The 17,500-nt window shown below is 41.4% G+C and overlaps 1 protein-coding gene and 1 long non-coding RNA gene across 9 annotated transcripts in view; one reads left to right on the forward strand and one right to left on the reverse strand.

The window, feature by feature from the left end:
- LOC139756572 (homeotic protein ultrabithorax-like) overlaps positions 1–17,500 on the forward strand; it is an 821,256-nt gene that overhangs the window by 275,254 nt on the left and 528,502 nt on the right. For 5 of the 7 annotated variants that reach the window (XR_011714386.1, XM_071676182.1, XM_071676183.1 and 2 more), the window contains one exon: positions 12,014–12,154. The exons of the other annotated variants lie outside the window; for them this stretch is intronic. Coding sequence is in view for 4 of the 5 variants with exons in the window: in XM_071676182.1 (XP_071532283.1) it covers positions 12,014–12,154 (141 nt within the window). In the remaining variant the exon portion in view is untranslated. The remainder of the gene's footprint in view (positions 1–12,013; positions 12,155–17,500) is intronic. 7 annotated transcript variants of the gene reach the window in all.
- Positions 1–17,500, reverse strand: part of LOC139756574 (uncharacterized) — a 67,367-nt gene that overhangs the window by 7,280 nt on the left and 42,587 nt on the right. The gene's annotated exons all lie outside the window — the stretch shown is intronic.

Genomic DNA, 17,500 nt, shown 5'->3' on the forward strand with positions numbered 1-17,500 from the left:
TTATCTACCCTACGTATTCAGTTATATTCGTGTATTGATTAAGTAACATTCTAAGGGATGTATTGTTTAAGGTATTTTGAGGTTCATTATCATTTTCGCCGTACGTGGGAGAAGCGAAACCCGCTTGCGTTCGGAGTCGGCGACGGCGTTCCTCTAGGCTATAGATTAGGTCTCATTTGGTTTAAGTTCAGGTTGGTTAAAATCTCATTGCGTATATGTTCGGAGGAACATATGAAAGCTTTGGTTCTAGCTTCAGTACAAAGTTTAATTTAGATTCTGGACTCACGTGCTTCTCAAGAATCAAGTGAAAATGTTTATTGATGTTTGAAAGACAAGTGTTAGTTAAGATCTGGGTAAATTCTTTAGTGTTTTTGGGTAATGAAAATTAAGAATCGATTTATCAATATCACTTATAGATGCAATCACCGATTATTGATATGTATATAAATAAATATAAATAACTATATGTATATATATATATATATATATATATATATATATATATATATATATATATATATATATATATATATATATATATATATATATATATATATATATACATTAATTCTTCGGCAGACGTTACATTATTGACTTTCTGATGATATATGATAAATGATTCAGACATATTTTGATAGATATTCAAGAATTTATCTGGGAGACGAATCGTTGGACTTTCCAGCACACAAAAGTAAATAATAATATTCAGCAATATTCATAATAACGATGTTTACGTATTACTGGTCCCCCACGCTAGATCCACCTTCTGGTAATATTACGAAGTTGACTTTTTAAGTAATATAAAAATTCAGTCTTTTAGTAGTAGCATGACTCGACGCCTCTAGTAGTACTAAAAGGTTTACCTTCTCTTAATATCATGAGATCAACCTTCAGGAAATATAATATCGGCCGTCTGGTACTACCATAAGGTCGACCTTCAGGTGATATCATGATATCAACCTTCTTGTGATATATAATGTCATTTCGGTCACCACTTTAGGAAGCAATTTTTGTCGAATTAAATTCATTTACTCATCTTATTACAGCATCGCGGATCATTACGAAGCATTAAATAAGAGAGTAACAAGAAATAGCAGCAGGAAATCCGACTTGCACATTACATGCTTGTGCTGTAGTTGTGAGAAAGACCAGTTTGTACTCTTTCGTTTGGATATGAAGAGTTTTGGTTCGTAGTCACATATTCAGAGAAAGGGAATTATCATGCCTTGTCAGTTATACCCAACAGGCGTTTAGACACAGTGAAAGAAAATGCAGAAAAGCATTGTGTCACGCTATAGGCAAAAAGAGACACAGTGATCATCACAAATAGACGAAACGTCGACATTTCTGAACGGAGTTCAACGCGTCTCGAAGTCCACGAGCGGACCCGAAGCGCCATCGGAAGAGAATACATGAAGCTGAGGACGATCAACGCCCGAACCGCAGCGAGTCACTTCAGGAAGAGATTCCCGACAGGGGCAAACTCCGAATCGAAATCTCTTCCTAGCCACACTGTGGTGATTAACTGCATCAGAAACACCGAACCAAACTCAATTGCCATTTCCATCGCGACGATCAACAGAGAAACATTCGTTCGAATCCCTTTCGGCGATTACCGTCGTTGTGATCAATGAGTCAGAAACGCCAGGCCCGATGTTCATTTGCTATCTGTATACGAGCCATGTGCTGCTGTTACCAACACCAAAGGAGACCATTTGCAATCTCTAAACAATAGCTGCGTAATAACCACCAGATCGAGAGGAGGAGGAGGAGGAGGAGGTATTAGTTGACTGTGACGATTATCTGGCTCACGGACACCAAACCGAAGACCTTGAAGGACGAGTTGTATACAGTGAAGATAACAAGATCCTTAAACAACCCCTTTCTCTCTCTCTCTCTCTCTCTCTCTCTCTCTCTCTCTCTCTCTCTCTCTCTCTCTCTCTCTCTCTCTCTCTCTCCATTTCAAACACCGTAGGCAGCCAACTGCCTCGCTGACGTCAGTCGCTTCATAAATAGAGGCACCGTGATGGTTCATTTCCTCTGTTACACAACGCCATAATCACAGTGTCTGCTCATCAGTGTACACGGCGCTACGTGCAGTAACCAGCGGGGAGACGTCACTACCAAGTCAAGGACGACGCCACGGCAAAGACAGGGAAGAGTACTACCTACCTCAAGGCCCTGCAGACGTCGCATAGTCTAACCTCCTCCAGAGCTGAGGGTGCTTGAGATGCTGCAAGGAATATCAAGAAGATAAAGATCTGGTCAAGGAACATAAACATACGATGCTGCGAGCTTTTAGGTGACCATAAAACGAACCATTTGTTGAAGGCAAAACAACGAAATCTGTATTTCTGCAGGGCCATTATCAATCTTCATTTTCGTGGTAGTTCATTTTCGAACAGAAACTCACACGACATCGATGGTGAACAAAAAGGAGAAGGAAAAACTATTGATGAAGTGTTGGGGTCTTACTGTTGAAGGCTCTAAGTATATATCTCGAGTACAGATGTGTTCCAAGATTCAGCAGATAACGATTGGGTGAGTCAGTAAACACGAGGCCGGACACACTGCAACTGTGTTGAGACTATTAGAGAGAGAGAGAGAGAGAGAGAGAGAGAGAGAGAGAGAGAGAGAGAGAGAGAGAGAGAGAGAGAGAGAGAGAGAGAGAGAGAGAGAGGGATGACCCTCAACACTTGTCATATGACAATGGCTTATTATTTTTAGCATTAGTAACGTTCCTGATTATAGTATCATTAATCATATATTGTGGGAAATTGCTAGTATACAGTAAATAATCACGTACTTGCATTTTCTCTGGTTCCTTCAGAAATACACAAACGTGACAATGAATAGATATTGTAGTCAGTTCATTTCATTTTCTCAGTGGAAATGATGTGTACACTGGAGAAAAAGAAAAGTAGTCTACAATTATCTCTGTTCTAGGATAAACATATTGTTGTCTAAGATGGCTACGAAGACGTTTGCCTTTCCATGAAAGTCATGGCCAGATTTACAGCTCCTAATAGGAGTTACCCTTGGAGACGCGATGCCTCCTATTTTGTCCTTGAAATTGGAATTTTTGAAGCCAATGTGTCCAGTTTCATGCCAACCAGAAGGGATAAAAGAGGCACAGGAATTGGCGCAAAAGGTAGTGTGGATATTCTTCAGGACGATAGTTACTCTCTTAGGGAGTTCTTAACGAATGTGTCAAGATGCTGCAGTTTCGTGTTGGATGAAATGTATGTAGATATTGAGGATCAACGGAAATGGGAGTGAAAAAGCAAAGGAAACGTTTGATGAAAAGGAAAGAAAATAAAGTGAACATGGATGAAGATGTGTGAGCAAGGAAGAGACATCATTCAAAAGGAAGAAATGGTGAGGGAAGACCTGGAATGGGAAGTTTTTGAGGAAAAAATCGGAGGAATGGAATCTAAGAAGACTAGAGCAAGAATGAGGAAACTAGGGACAAATATATATTGGGGTGAAGCAGGTATATAAATAGGAAAGGTAGAAAAGTAGAGAAAAACAAAGCAAAAATAGTGAAGAGAAACAGAGAAAAGACAGAGATACAGAAGACCTATTGGGAAATACAGGGAGAAATAAGGCTGGGAAACAGAGGAGAGAGAGATAAAAGAGAATGAAAGGAAAACCGTGAAACTACAAAGAGAGGGATGAGAGGTATGGAAAATATGGTGAGAGGGAAGGGGGAGGTAGGGAAATACACAGGGAAGAGGGAGAGAGGGAGAGAGAGGGAGGAGGGAGGGAAGAGGGAGGAGGGTAGAGTCATCGAACACTGTCACAGACACCGACCTCCCCCCTCCACACACTCTCGTAACTGTCGCAACCGAAGGTCCAGCAATATTCATTGACCCCCATTTAACAAAGGGCTTTAAACGCGGGACACACTGAATCAGGGTGTCGGGCAGCGGATCACGCTGTTGTTATTTCTATGGGTAAACGAAGGCATGCATGCTCCAGGGGCGGAGTCCAGCCTGGGGAAAAAAAAAAAAGGATATGCCACAGTTCTTTTCTGTTCCTCCCGCAAAAAAAGAAAAAATGCCGCATAGATATATGTATTAAATGTATCTATCATTTATCATTTCTTTAAGCGGGGAAGCATTGTTGGTATTCCCATATCAAACGAAGGGATGCTTCCGTCATCGGTGGAGTCATAGCTGTGAAAAAAAGGACATGTCACAATACATATTATTGTGGATGAAATATTGAAGCATTAGAGGCGCATAAAATGCACGCAAAACTTTTCTCTTGGAAACGATATTGTTATTCCCATGTCAAACGGAGCTAGGTGTAACCCAACGATGATATCATACCTGAGGGGGGGGAAAAAAAAGTCAATACTTATCTATTGTTAATAAGATTTTGAAACATTCAGACCATGAAAAGTCTACTTATGAGTTTGTCACTTGAACGCAATGTTCTTATCTCTGTTACAGAGATACATATATGCTAATGAAGATGCCATACCTATGGTAGAAATGTTATAAATAAAAAAACCTTCTGAGATATATGTAAAGTATGTGCAAATTTTAAAAGGAACACAATATCATTTTTTCTGTCAGAATAATTACGTGCTGCTGGATATGTAAGACCGGAAAGTAACTCTTGAAATGTTCTCTTTTTGTCACTATAGCAATTTAATTGCACGAGTGTTTCATATAATTCCTATGTTTATTCAAACCTCCTTTAGTTTGTTTCCAGCGCCACATACTTTAGGTTTTGTCAAAGAGACTATGTTATGAGGATTACTTTGGCTTGATTTACAGACAACTGTGTCTTTGTATGTCGTGGCGTTGCCGGTGTAAATTTATTTACTTTCTGCCTTGCATATCAATTGATCTATGCCCTTCGTTAGGAGCATCATCCATCAAGAATATATAACAAAGAAGAAAGAAATGAGGATTATCATCAAGAACTGAATAAAGGAGTGAGCATAAGTTAGAAATGTTTTCTTTACGCGCGGGATCTATTGAAAAACGAGGACTCTAAGACATTCTCAGGAGCCAAAGAGCTCAACAACTTTCAATTGCTTTCTTTTCCCAGCAATAACAGAAGTTTACGATTCATTTCTTTTGGACAAAAAGGGAAGGAAATTAATATGATTATTCGACGGTAAGATTCTGAAACCCCGTAGGCGAACGCCTGCAAGCTGATTGGTTGTTAGAGATGTAGTCATTAGTGTTCTGATTGGCTGAGGACCGAAACCGTATCACCCATTGGTTGCTCATTTGGCGCCAGGGCACTCCGGCTCTTGGCAACCAATCACAATTTGTATTTCTCTCCGGCTGGTGGCAGGGGCATGAAGAATTGGCCCGCATTCTTCTTTCAAGGTTGTTGATAAGATGACGAAGGAATTATTATCTTGATTTAAGATGGTAATTGCCTGGAGTCCTTGGCCGCATATTCTTTGGGATTACGTATGGTGTGGCGCACTAATTAACGCCCTTGGGGGAAGCTAAGTGAGTGATTAGGTCATTGTAATTGGGTAATTATCAGTGAAGGGTCCTTCAATAGATCAGAGGAAAATAGGGTGGACTTTTATCTCATTTTCTGCCGGTATGGCCTTAAGGGGGTGGACGATCTATTCTTTTTCTCTAATTCTCTTTTTTTCTTTAATACTCTTTTCCTGTGGACTTATGGTTTTGTGTTGGCTCCTTGAAATGAAGAAGAGAATGATAGAAACGCGTGGAATTTCAGGAAGAAGAGCATGAGTTGAACTTTTATAAATGGGACGATACGAATGGCAATGGATGATCAAGGGAGGAAAAAAAAACAAAGTGTTGACAAGAAGAAGAAAAAGAAAAAGAAGAAGAAGAAGAAGAAGAGGAAGAGGAGGAGGAAGAATAGGAGAAGCCATGAAGGGCAGGGCAGGTACCCAGACAAAGAAAGCAAAGGATAATTCATAATCTTGGTTTGACTATAATTTTGTCTCAGATGGTGACGCTGATGTAAGGTGATCGTGCCATATTTACGAGCCGAAGTATAACCTCCCACTGCCTTAATTTTACCAAGGAGGCGAAGCATAGGACCAGAGTGGAGGAGGAGGATATCAGGAGGAAATAGGAGGAAGGGAAGGAGAGGAAGAGGAGGGGTAATAGGTGATGTGGAAAGGAGGCGATGGGAGGATATGAAAGATGAAAAGAAAAAAAAGAGTGAAGTAGGAGAAAAGGTGTCTATGAGTTGAGGATATAAAGGAGAGAAGATGAAAGGAAAATGACAGATTTTGAGATAATGGAAAGAAAAAGGTTGTTCGAGTAGGAGTGAATGATGATATGTGGAAAAGGAGAAAAAGAGCACGTGGAAAAGGAGGTAAAGACCACTTAGAAAAGGAGGTAAAGACCACTTGGAAAAGGAGGTAGAGGTCACTTGGAAAAGCGGCAAGAAAGGGATACATGCAGTACGAACAACAAGTGAAACGAGTAGAAGATAAGAAACTGCGAAAAAAACAATAGCGAGGAAAAAAAGATGGATCTCTAACCACAAGAGCAGTCCATCTTACGATTGAGGCTTTGGTGTCGAGGGCGTTCTTATCTCCCACAGTTGAGATAAAGTTCTAAGAGTCGACTGACAGATAGTGTATCGTTCGGGAGGCCAATCACTCAACAACCTAACTGTCGGCTCTAAGACGATTATGTATAATTTAGCCAGCTTTCTATAATCTTCTGAAAACCTACATACATGTTCATTTCGTTATAAGACATTTTGAAAGCCTGGTATGTTCATCTTTTTCCTTCGTCTCACAATTTGTCATATAGGACAAATGTTCTTTTGTATGATCACCTGTGATATCACGACAACTACTACTATTAATGATGATAATACAAATTATGATAATGATAACGTCGGTAATGATAATAGTAATGATGATGATAATGATAACTATAATGATGATAATAATAGTCATAATAATAATGATGATAATGATAATAACTATTATAATAATGATAATAATAATGATGATAATGATAACATTAATACTAATAGTGATGATAATAATAATGATAATGATTATAATAATAATAATAATAATGATGATAATAATAATAATAATAATGATGATAATGATAATAATAATAATAATAATAATGATAATAATAATGATAATGATAATAATAATAATAATGATAATAATAATGATAATGATAATAATGATAATGATAATAATGATAATGATAATATTGATAATAATAATGATATACACCGAAAACAAACCCCGATATTTAGATACTTAGTATCATTGATTTTAATCATATGTGAACGGGGAGCAATAGAAATGGAAGTAAGGAAATAGAGAGAAAAATAAAGAAGTAAAAAAATGATAAGAGGAAATCATGAACACAGAAGTTTGCAAAAGTAGATAAAAACAGAGGAAAGATAATACAGATATAAAGATTGAGTAAAAAGGAATAAAAGGGAGAAAGAATACATGAAGTGGACAAACGGAGATAAAAAATAGAGAGAAAAAATGACGGGAAAGTTGGCTGCATAGAAGTATGAGGAGGGGCACAATAGAGGGAGGAATATCAAGATACGCAATGGGGAAGATGGATGAAGAAATAGGAAAGTAAAGGAGAAGTGAAGAATGAATGCAGTAAAATGAAATAGCAGTGACAGACAATCAAAAGAGCACAGAGGACACGGAAATATACGCGTATCATGAAATGCCACGAGTAACATCAACCGAGAAATATAATGAAGTTGAAAAAAGTAGAAATGGTAGCGAGGGGAACAGATGACGGAGGAAAAGAGAAAGAAGTGAGACGGCACTGACGAAAAGTCTAATAACATGGAGGAGTTGATGCATGAAGATGAGACTTGAGGAGGTGAATGAAAGACCATCAAAAAACATAGGGTTTGATGAAAGGACTGAAGCCCAAAGTAGAGTATTGGGAATAAGGGATTAGAATATACGACAAAAGCTCTTGATTAAGAAGATGAGTATTGGAAATAAGGGAGAACGAACCTAAAGATAAAGGAAGAAGATAAGACAGAGGAGTAAGAACACCAGCCAAAGGGAAGGAAGAGGAGCGGCATGGGTGGAACAAGAAGGAGGGCGGCGACAGATATTATAATTCTAAGTTATCACTTTTCGGCAATGACAAACGCCTTCGTTGGGCTGCCTCTCATTAGTATGTACTCGCCAGCATACCCACGCAGGTCATAGAAGAAGTGCACGTTGCGTTAATTGAGACGTACCACCGGCGTTGCCATTGTAAGCTATGCACGTTTAAGCCATCTATGTTACATTCACCGACAGTTTTGCCCCTTCTAACCCCCTGTCGTTGCACCCCTGCGCACTATACAAGGCGCTGATATCAAACGCCCGGGTTCCAGCCTCGTGTGCAAGTGTTCACACCACCCTTTTTAAAGTCGAAAGCTTTCAATGACTGGAGATCGCTCCAAAGGGGGTCGCTCCTACGAAGGAAGCGAAGGAAGCTGGTTGGCTGAAGAAGAGGAAGAAGAAAAAGGGGAGAATGTCCTCGAAGAGCACTGGTTTTTGAAACACCCTATATGCCATGGTACATCGCGGGACGTTGTGGTACCTGGTGGTACATTAAAGTGTAGCCATGTGTTTCATTTTCCAAGACAGCCAACTGCTGATGGATGACTGGGAAGATAACAGCCTATGATGACTTGTGTGCTGGAGGCGCGGACGCTGCCCACGATGGTCTTCGTCTCCTCCTTCTCTTTGCCTCGACCTTCTAGGCGCTTTCCAGGAGGTTCAGGACATTAAAACTGGTTTCATTGCGATTTAATGCCTTTGGTAGTTTATTAACGCGGGGTTGAACAGGGTGGAGGGATACGAAATTGCCCGCTTGAAGGGTTTAAAAACTCATCTGAGGTCATCAATCGGCTGGGCGCTGAGGCTTTGGTCTTTATCGACCCAAAGTAGTGGCGAAGTTCGATCCCGCTAACACCTCGTTGGACTTTAGGCTCAGGGTTGTTAAATAGTGAAGAAAAAAGTTATATACGTACGTATTAAATTTGGATCTATTTACCGGATTGAACTTGCTTTCTCGAAACAAATGCAGATGCTCTGGTCGCGCCCCAGATGACTTCACGTTTTACTGTCGAACTCACTGAGTTGCCCCGGGAATATCAGTTCGAAAAAATATGTAAAAACAATTGGAATAAATCGCTTGCTATCGCCTACATCGCTTTAGAAATTTCCATAAAATTTATTCAGTTATCATGGTGTTTGGTTGCATAATATTTTTCGGTAGAATGGATCTGACTGTGTAAATCGCCAGTAGGGCTCAGCCACAGGGAAAGAATACGATAGGAAAAAAAAAGCAGTTTGGTTTTTTTTCTCTTTTTTCTTCCGGGGGAGGAGATACGCAAGACTACATCCGTCCATCCCCCCTCCCCTCCCAACCCCTCAGGAAAAGAAAATGAGTGTGACATCTTCTGGATCGCTGTTGCGCAAACAATGGGTCTCGTCGTTACCAGAGGGTCTGTCTTATGTTCTCTTATTCTTGGTTGACTTTAAGTTTCGTAAGACAAACTAAAGCTGGAATCAGTCATAACTTGAGGAATTTGATTTTTTTTTTTTTTTTTTGTATTGACGAAAACCATTATAAGAAACGGAACTTGTTATATAGTGTCATGGTTCATTGTGCATTTTCCTTTTCCTTCCCAAATGTGCAATTGGGATCTCAGTTTCCTTTTTCCCTCCTCGACTCGAGAGCAAAACTTACTTAGTTGACTTTGATCCTAAAACTTACTTTATCAGGTATCGCGACCTCGCCTAAACTAACTAATGGTGTACCACTGAGCCATTCCACAAGGTCTGAAGTAGTGATACCAATTCGCGAAATCAAAGGGTCGATTTTTTTTACTTCGCTAAATCTAATCTATGGTCAGCCCAGCCAACCACCACTTCCTACGAAGTGCCTCGCTAAAATCGGAATTAATTTCAAGACTTGGCTGAATCTACAATGCACTCTTGAAGAATCTGATTTACAGGCCTGAAGTCGTGTGTGTAAAGCAGACTGATCAACATTCCTATTATGTAGTGTATGCGTGTTGATGCTTCATTTGGAGTCAACACCCACTTCGCCATGTCTGCAACAGATTCGCCATAACACTAAATTTAGTAGGGACACTACAGCATACAGGAGCAGTTCTATACCCTCTGCTTGATGTAGAGTAGTGTTGCTCGCACTAAAGTAGGCTTCCGATTTTGCTAGATCTACAGTAGACCGCGTGTGCTTCGCCAAATCTGCAGCAGATGTAAGGACGCTTCGCCAAATCTGCAGCTTATATAAGTACGCCTCGCCAATTCTGTGACAGATCTATGCCTCTCAAAAATCTGGAGTGTCCCTAGTTCACCAAATCTGCCTGTGTATGCATCGCCTCCCAAAATCTGGGTAGAAATGTTAAAACCCATAAAGAAATCGTATTATCATACCTGCAAAGTATACAAAATATCCATCTAAGAAGAAAAGACAAGAAAAAGTCTTAGCTACCAATTAAAAAGAAAAAGGCTAAAGAAATATAAAAAAGAGCAACTTAGTCCCTCCAAATATCCCTAAATCAAGGTGTATATAATTACGCAAATATCACCCCCCACCCCCACCCTCAACTCCCCCACCTCACCTCTTCTCCCTACCCCATACCCCTCCACCCACCCACCCTCCCCTATCCTCTTCTCTCTCCATAAGGTCAATCATCCTGGGAAAGAAAAACAGCTTAGCAACGCCAACCAGCCAGCCAACCAACCAGCCAGCCAGCCAGTCAGCCAGCGAGCCGGAGGTTCTCCTTTTCATGGCAAGATACCCAGGACGGAGCGAGCGACGAATAGCCGATGATCAATCAGGAGTAATACCATGACTCGATGTGATGGAAGAGCGAGCTACAAATGACAATTACTCCCATAAATTCTCCTCGACTCGCCCGCACTAAGGGAGCCTCTTATTTTTTTTTTTTTTTTCCACCCACCACCGGGATCCCTGCCTGCCAACCGACCAACCCTCAAGTTGTCTTAGCCTCGCCCCCATGTTGTTTATGGAGGCCGAGGAGGAGGTGGTGGTGGTGGTGGTAGTCATCATCGGCTGGGTAACCTGGTTGGGCACGAGAGAGAGAGAGAGAGAGAGAGAGAGAGAGAGAGAGAGAGAGAGAGAGAGAGAGAGAGAGAGACTTAACAAGGACACGACTGTCGACCAACTCCGTCAATCCGCTCGTTCAACATCGAAGCATTCAAGTGATTCGAAGCACATGCGCGTTAAAGAAACGGCAAAAGATTCGAAGCACATGCGCGTTAAGGAAACAGCAAAAGATTCGAGACCATTGACCTTAAAGCTTTTACTTCGTCTCAGAAACCAACAATGCGCGTGTTATCTAGTACTTCTACGGAAAAAAGAAAAATGGTAAATGAATTCTCTCCCTCTCGTTCACCCTAATTACCTCCCCCTTGTACTTTAAGACCTCGGAAGCTATTTTTTTTTTCTCAAGAAAACAGAAACCATCCTTCCCTCAGAAGGTCTCTACAGGTATCTTGTTCTTTTTTTTCATTTTAGAAACCATCTCATCGGACCTTCTCCCCTTTTCAGAAGAGATTCCATCAAGGTCTCTCCCATATTTCTTTCCATACTTTTGATCGCAAAAATCGAATATCTTGTTTACTTTCCCATGCAGCACAATCTACCAGCATATCTATTCCCCTCCTGTTTCACCTAGCCATTACCGGCATCTGTTGTCCCTCCTTCTCTCCTATTAAGGAAACCGCCATTACACCTGTCCTCTCCTATCCCACCCAGAACCTGCTTTCATCTTTCACATCCAAAAGAAAAAAAAAAACCACCTTTACACCTATCCTCTCCTGTTCCATCCAGAGACTACCATTTTCCCCCCTTTTTTTTGTCCCCATTGAGAAAAACCATTATTACACCCGTCTTATACCATTCCTGCGAAGACACCACACCGTTGCACCTGTCCCTCTCTCCCATTAACAGATACCTGTGTCACACCTGCTCTTTCCTCCTCCCAACAGAAGCCATGGACACACCTGTTCTTCCCTCCCACCAACAGAAGCCGCCATCGTCTCCTATTCCTTCCCAGAGAGCAGCGACGGCAACTCCCATCCCTCAGAATGAGGGAGTCAAGCGAGGCAACTGGTGGGAGTTCTTTCATGGTAAGGGTCACTGTTGGGAGGTCTCCCATGGTTAGGGGTCAAAGGTGAAAGGTTCTCCCATGTTAAGGGTCATTGTTGGAGTGTCTCTCCCATGGTAAGGGTCAGGTGATGGGATTCTTCGTTACTCGGAGTCAACACCAATGTACACACACACACACACACACACACCACACACCACACATACACATACAGTCAGGCACCTTGGCGTTCTCAAACCATAATTCTAGACGTCAGAGGACATTCCGCGGAGCATCTGCTTCGCAGGCAAGAGACGAAGAAAAAGTTCTCCCTCTAGGTATAGCTCCAATAAACAACCAATCAGAGGCCTCCGAGACCAAGGGCAGAGACCAATTAGATCTTGTGTTCGCATCCTGTGGCGGGGCTATAACTTTTCAACAGCCTATTAAATTATCCCACTGAGTTCTTCGCTGGTATGTCTCGACTTCCTCCTATTCTTAAGTTGTTCCTCATATTGAATCAGCGTAGGATTGTCTTATTAAGGGTGAATCCAACGCAAGCGGTTTCAGATACTGTTAACCTGACGTGAGATGTCTTATATCTTTGTCCCGCTGTCGAGGGTATGTGGGTCATAGACGCATCCTGTGTACCGAAAAGCAGCTTTGTTCTTAGACTAAGAATAACTCTAAATGTCTCAATTCACAAGTGGAACTTATGATACGCTAATGCGAAAGAAATGAGTCAAATGGAGAAGATGATACTGATAGTCAAGGAATTTCTACACCATGCATACCTTTGACGTGTTCGACAAATAACTACAATTTGCGGCAGTCAAAGCTAGGTAGTGAGGAGAGATAAGTATGGCTCGGGGGAAAGAGATATGTCGTCTGGTTTTCAGTTGACTTATTTCATTGGGTTACGTTGAATTTCGCCAACCACAGCTGCCTGCCTGATGTTGTCAGTCTTGTAAGCAGTTGTCCAGCGCAGCCTCGAGCATCGAAATGCCTGTGTGAGGGGCTGTAGAGTTTATATATATATATATATATATATATATATATATATATATATATATATATATATATATATATATATATATATATATATATTGCTACATCGGTCGCGATATATAGTCTCCTTCATGAATTATCATAATTCATGAAACACATTAATCCTCATAAATCATTTCATGCTCCACAAATCATCACCTTCTTGTACCACTGTCTTACCCCCCCTTACTCCCCAGCTCAAGGCCTGACGGCGTACCCATCGTGAATTATCATATAATCCTTTTACATCACAATGTGTCGTCTGCAAGAGTCGTTGTCGAGGGCCAGTGTTGACTCCCCAACATCCTTGCAGTTGGCTCGATGTTGCGAAGGATGAAAAAAGAAAACAGGAAGGCTTCATTTCTCGTTTTTCTTTTGCGCGTTCGTCGGGATTTTTTGGATTTCTTTCATAAAACTAACTATGCTGTGTATTATTCTTTTCTTGACGCGTTGAGCAATTTCACGTATTTGATATCTTCGTTTGTTATCCATTTTAATATCTTTCTAGTCAAATCCATCTCGAACTTCGGCAATTATATTGATAACAGTTATGGCGTACCTTTTTGATGTCTTAAGATCCTCACAAGATACCATTTGCAACTATCTTCGTAAATGATAAACTTAGTTCCTCAAATCACTTTTGTATTTTTATAGAATACAATTCGGATTTCGCGCACTCTTATCGCATTCGAAGAGAAGATCTATCAGTTTTCAAAATCCCCCCCTCTCTCTCTCTCTCTCCCTCTCTCTCTTCCCTCCCCATCATCCTGACTCTCACTCCCTCACCTCTCCCTCCCTCCCCTGTCCCCTCCCTTTGCATCCCCCTCTTCTCTCCCTTCCCCTCGAATGGGATTATCTAATGCATTTATTTATTTATTAGGATTATTCGTCGTCCCTCCCCCCCAACCCCACCACCATGCCACGGGGCTCATATAGGAAACACATTAAGTATTTTGCACTAAATGCATTTGGCAATACTCGAAGTCCTCCCCTAGGCTGTAACAGGGACGAATTCTCACTTCTATCTTAGAAGGACATCTTGGACTGTATTATTCATCATGGAGACTTGAGGGAGAAAGAATTACCCCTCCACGTATCTCCTACATGTCCCTCAACGCGATCAAGAGGGGTATGATAAGAGATTCGGAGGGTCGAAATACCCTGGATCCTCCCTTCATATATTACCACTCTCTTAAAAACTAGGAACAGAAGAATGAGTCAATCATGGATCTGTCCCCCGAAGTCGTCAGTCCATTCCGCTAACCATCTTAATTGGGAAACGCGAGGTGTACACAAAATAAATAAAGTCTGGTTAATAACCTCTGACCTAGAATTTAGGTCACTCTCATTAAGAGGTCACCGGAATATAACAACTGGGGTTATAGCCGATAGATCTAGCAATTACTTCTTGTCACCGTTACTAAGGCGTGTTCATTATATTTTTATTTCCTGATTTATTATTTTGTATTCTCTCCTCTGACGTACATGTCCCATCCCAAGTCCCGCGCCGGCTATTGTGTTCTTCCGATTCTTATCTTTAAACACTGATAAAGGCACGGAAGATAAATGTCACAGTTATTATTGCATTAACCCATTCTCTGTAATTATGTCTGGAAGGCTATTTGTCTTGATGTTTATTATCCTCTCTCTCTCTCTCTCTCTCTCTCTCTCTCTCTCTCTCTCTCTCTCTCTCTCTCTCTCTCTCTCTCTCTCTCTCTCTCTCTCTCTCTCTCTCTCTCTCTTGTTCTCCCTTTCCTTCCTTTATTTGCGCCTCTTGCCACTTTCGCCTTTATATTCTTTTCCGTCATTTATCAACTTCGCCATTATTATCGTTTCTCCATCCGGCGCCCTTTCCTACCCCTCTCTCTGTCTCTCTTTCTCCCCTATCATCCTCCCCACCTTCCAGTAGTCTTCCTTCCCAATTGCTCCTATTCCCCTAACTCTCCATCCATCCCTATTCTCCATCTCTCTCAATCCTCTATCTTAATTATCCTAACCCATTCTCCATCATTTCCCTTTTCCCAGCATTTCCCAGCACACCACTCCCTCCTTCCTTTTTCTTTTCTTACTTTTCTCACACTTTCCTCCATTTTCCCCTCTCTATTTTCTTGTCTATTCCCCCTTGGCCTGACATTGAACCCCTTGACCTCCTTCCATCACTCTATTTCTACCTTTACATTTCCCACAATCCTTCCCTTACCCCTTTCATGACATGACCCCGCCTCCCCTCTCCCTTACCCCTTAGCTTTCCTCCAAAATTCCCCATCCATTGCACCGATTAAGGACACATCTTCCCCCCCCCCTCCCTAACTATGTCTCCCCTCCTCCTTTGGCTTCCCTTCAAAAACGTCCCCCTACCCATTGCCCCCACCACTGTCACACCTTTCCTCTCATCTAATACCCCTTCCCCACCTCCCCCTTTAGCTTCCCTCCAAAACCCGAACCCCCCTAACCATCCTACCCTCCACGGTTACCCTTCCCCCTTGACATCTAATTACCATTAATTATGTATTAATCAAGAAGTCTTTAATATACGACACAAGTATGCCCGTACTTTTAGACAAGAGTATGAAATATGCAAAGCATCAGTTTCATCATCTATTCATGGTTTGCTTTCCTGATTGTCGCCCTGATTGTCCAGTCTGGCCTCGACCATCAGGGCCTGACTGTTCCACGCGAGTGTAAGTTCATCACTGAAGAACATATGTTATGTCGTGTTGACCCTGCGTGCCACAGATGTTATCAGTCTGCGTGCTATTGTTCTCGAAGCGTGTCCTCCTCCTCCTCCTCCTCTTCCTCCTCCTCTTCCTCCTCCTCCTTCTCTTCCTCCCCCCCCCCTTCCCATTTACTTCGCTTCCTTCTGTTGATTTATGGCTCTGTTCTCATTTCCATACTGCTGCATCCTTCCTTCATACATCATGAATCTTATTTATTATCATTCTTCTATTTTTCTTTTTTTATTCCTCATTGTTCTCATCTTTTCATATTCCCTTTTCTACGACTGTTTCATTTATTGGCCTCCTGGTACTTTAATTTCTTCGCTTTCTTCCTTTGATTTATCGGTCTTTATTTCAATTCTATTTTTTTTTATATCCGACCTTCATATATCATTATCAGTTATCAATAGCTACCCTTCTTTCCATATAAGTCTTATTATCCCGAATTGTTTTTCTGTCCTTATTACATCATTTATAAACCTTTTCTCAGTCCTTATTTTCCTTGATCTTTTCTCAGCATCATTTTCTTAGTGGCGAGGATTGGTCGCTTTCCACTCAGCACAGCAGCCATAGAAAACCTAAATGAGTCGAACTTGTCTACTTCGCCTCCTCGACCCATTATTATGCCTATCTTCTCTTCTCTTCTATTTTGTCCTTCATCTTCATTCCACAGATCACATTTCCCCTTTCCTTATTCGTTAAATTTCCTCATCCACTTTTCATTCTCCTTTATTCATTAGTCCTCTCTTTTTTCCTATACCCTTTTCGTTTATTTCCTGCCCCTACCCTACTCTACCCTACCCTCGATCCCCTTTTTATATTTGCGATATTTTTTTTTTCACGATTTTCTTTCCCTTGTCCCATTTTCTTCTCTCCTCACCCCTACTCCCTACCCCACAGGTCGTCCAGAGGGACCCTTAATAACACGTTATTAGCGGGACTTCCGACCTTTTCCCTCTCTTGCTCCTCACTGTGTTGCGGTCCTTGCCCCCTCCCTGCTCCTGTTATCCATCCCCCCTTACCCACTTCCCCTTTTTTTCCCCTCTCCCCTTGAATGCATTTACCTCATCTCTCTCTCTCTCTCTCTCTCTCTCTCTCTCTCTCTCTCTCTCTCTCTCTCTCTCTCTCTCTCTCTCTCTCTTTTCATGATGGTTTCTTTCTTCTCCCATTCTTTTTTGCCTTCTCTCTTCCTCCTCAACTCCTCCTTCTCCTCCCCCTCTTCTCCCCACATTCCCATCATCCCATCTCTTCTTTTCCCCACCACCTTCATCAACTTCAGTGTCAATCACTCACCTCATTTCTCGATTAGTACTTCAGTAAGCATCATTGCTTCACTACTTTTATCCATCTCTCTCAATCCTTCAATTTACTCTTATCAACTTTTTCTATTTTGTTATCAATGGTCTTCCCACTGCCAATATATCCACGGGCCTCTCACCGTCCCTACTTTTTATGTGAGGTGAAAGGAGGCTAAAGTGTATGCTGGTGAGAGGGGGCGAAGTGGGAAAGCAGTAGACAGCTGTGGAGTGTGAAGATATATAGTATACTTTCCTGACGTGGGTGAGTGATTTATTGAAGATGTGTTTCTGGTAGTATATTTACGTATATACCCTAGGTATACCAAG

The sequence above is a fragment of the Panulirus ornatus genome, chromosome 22 (genome assembly GCF_036320965.1).
Source record: "Panulirus ornatus isolate Po-2019 chromosome 22, ASM3632096v1, whole genome shotgun sequence".
In the NCBI taxonomy this organism is placed as follows: Eukaryota; Metazoa; Arthropoda; class Malacostraca; order Decapoda; family Palinuridae; genus Panulirus; species Panulirus ornatus.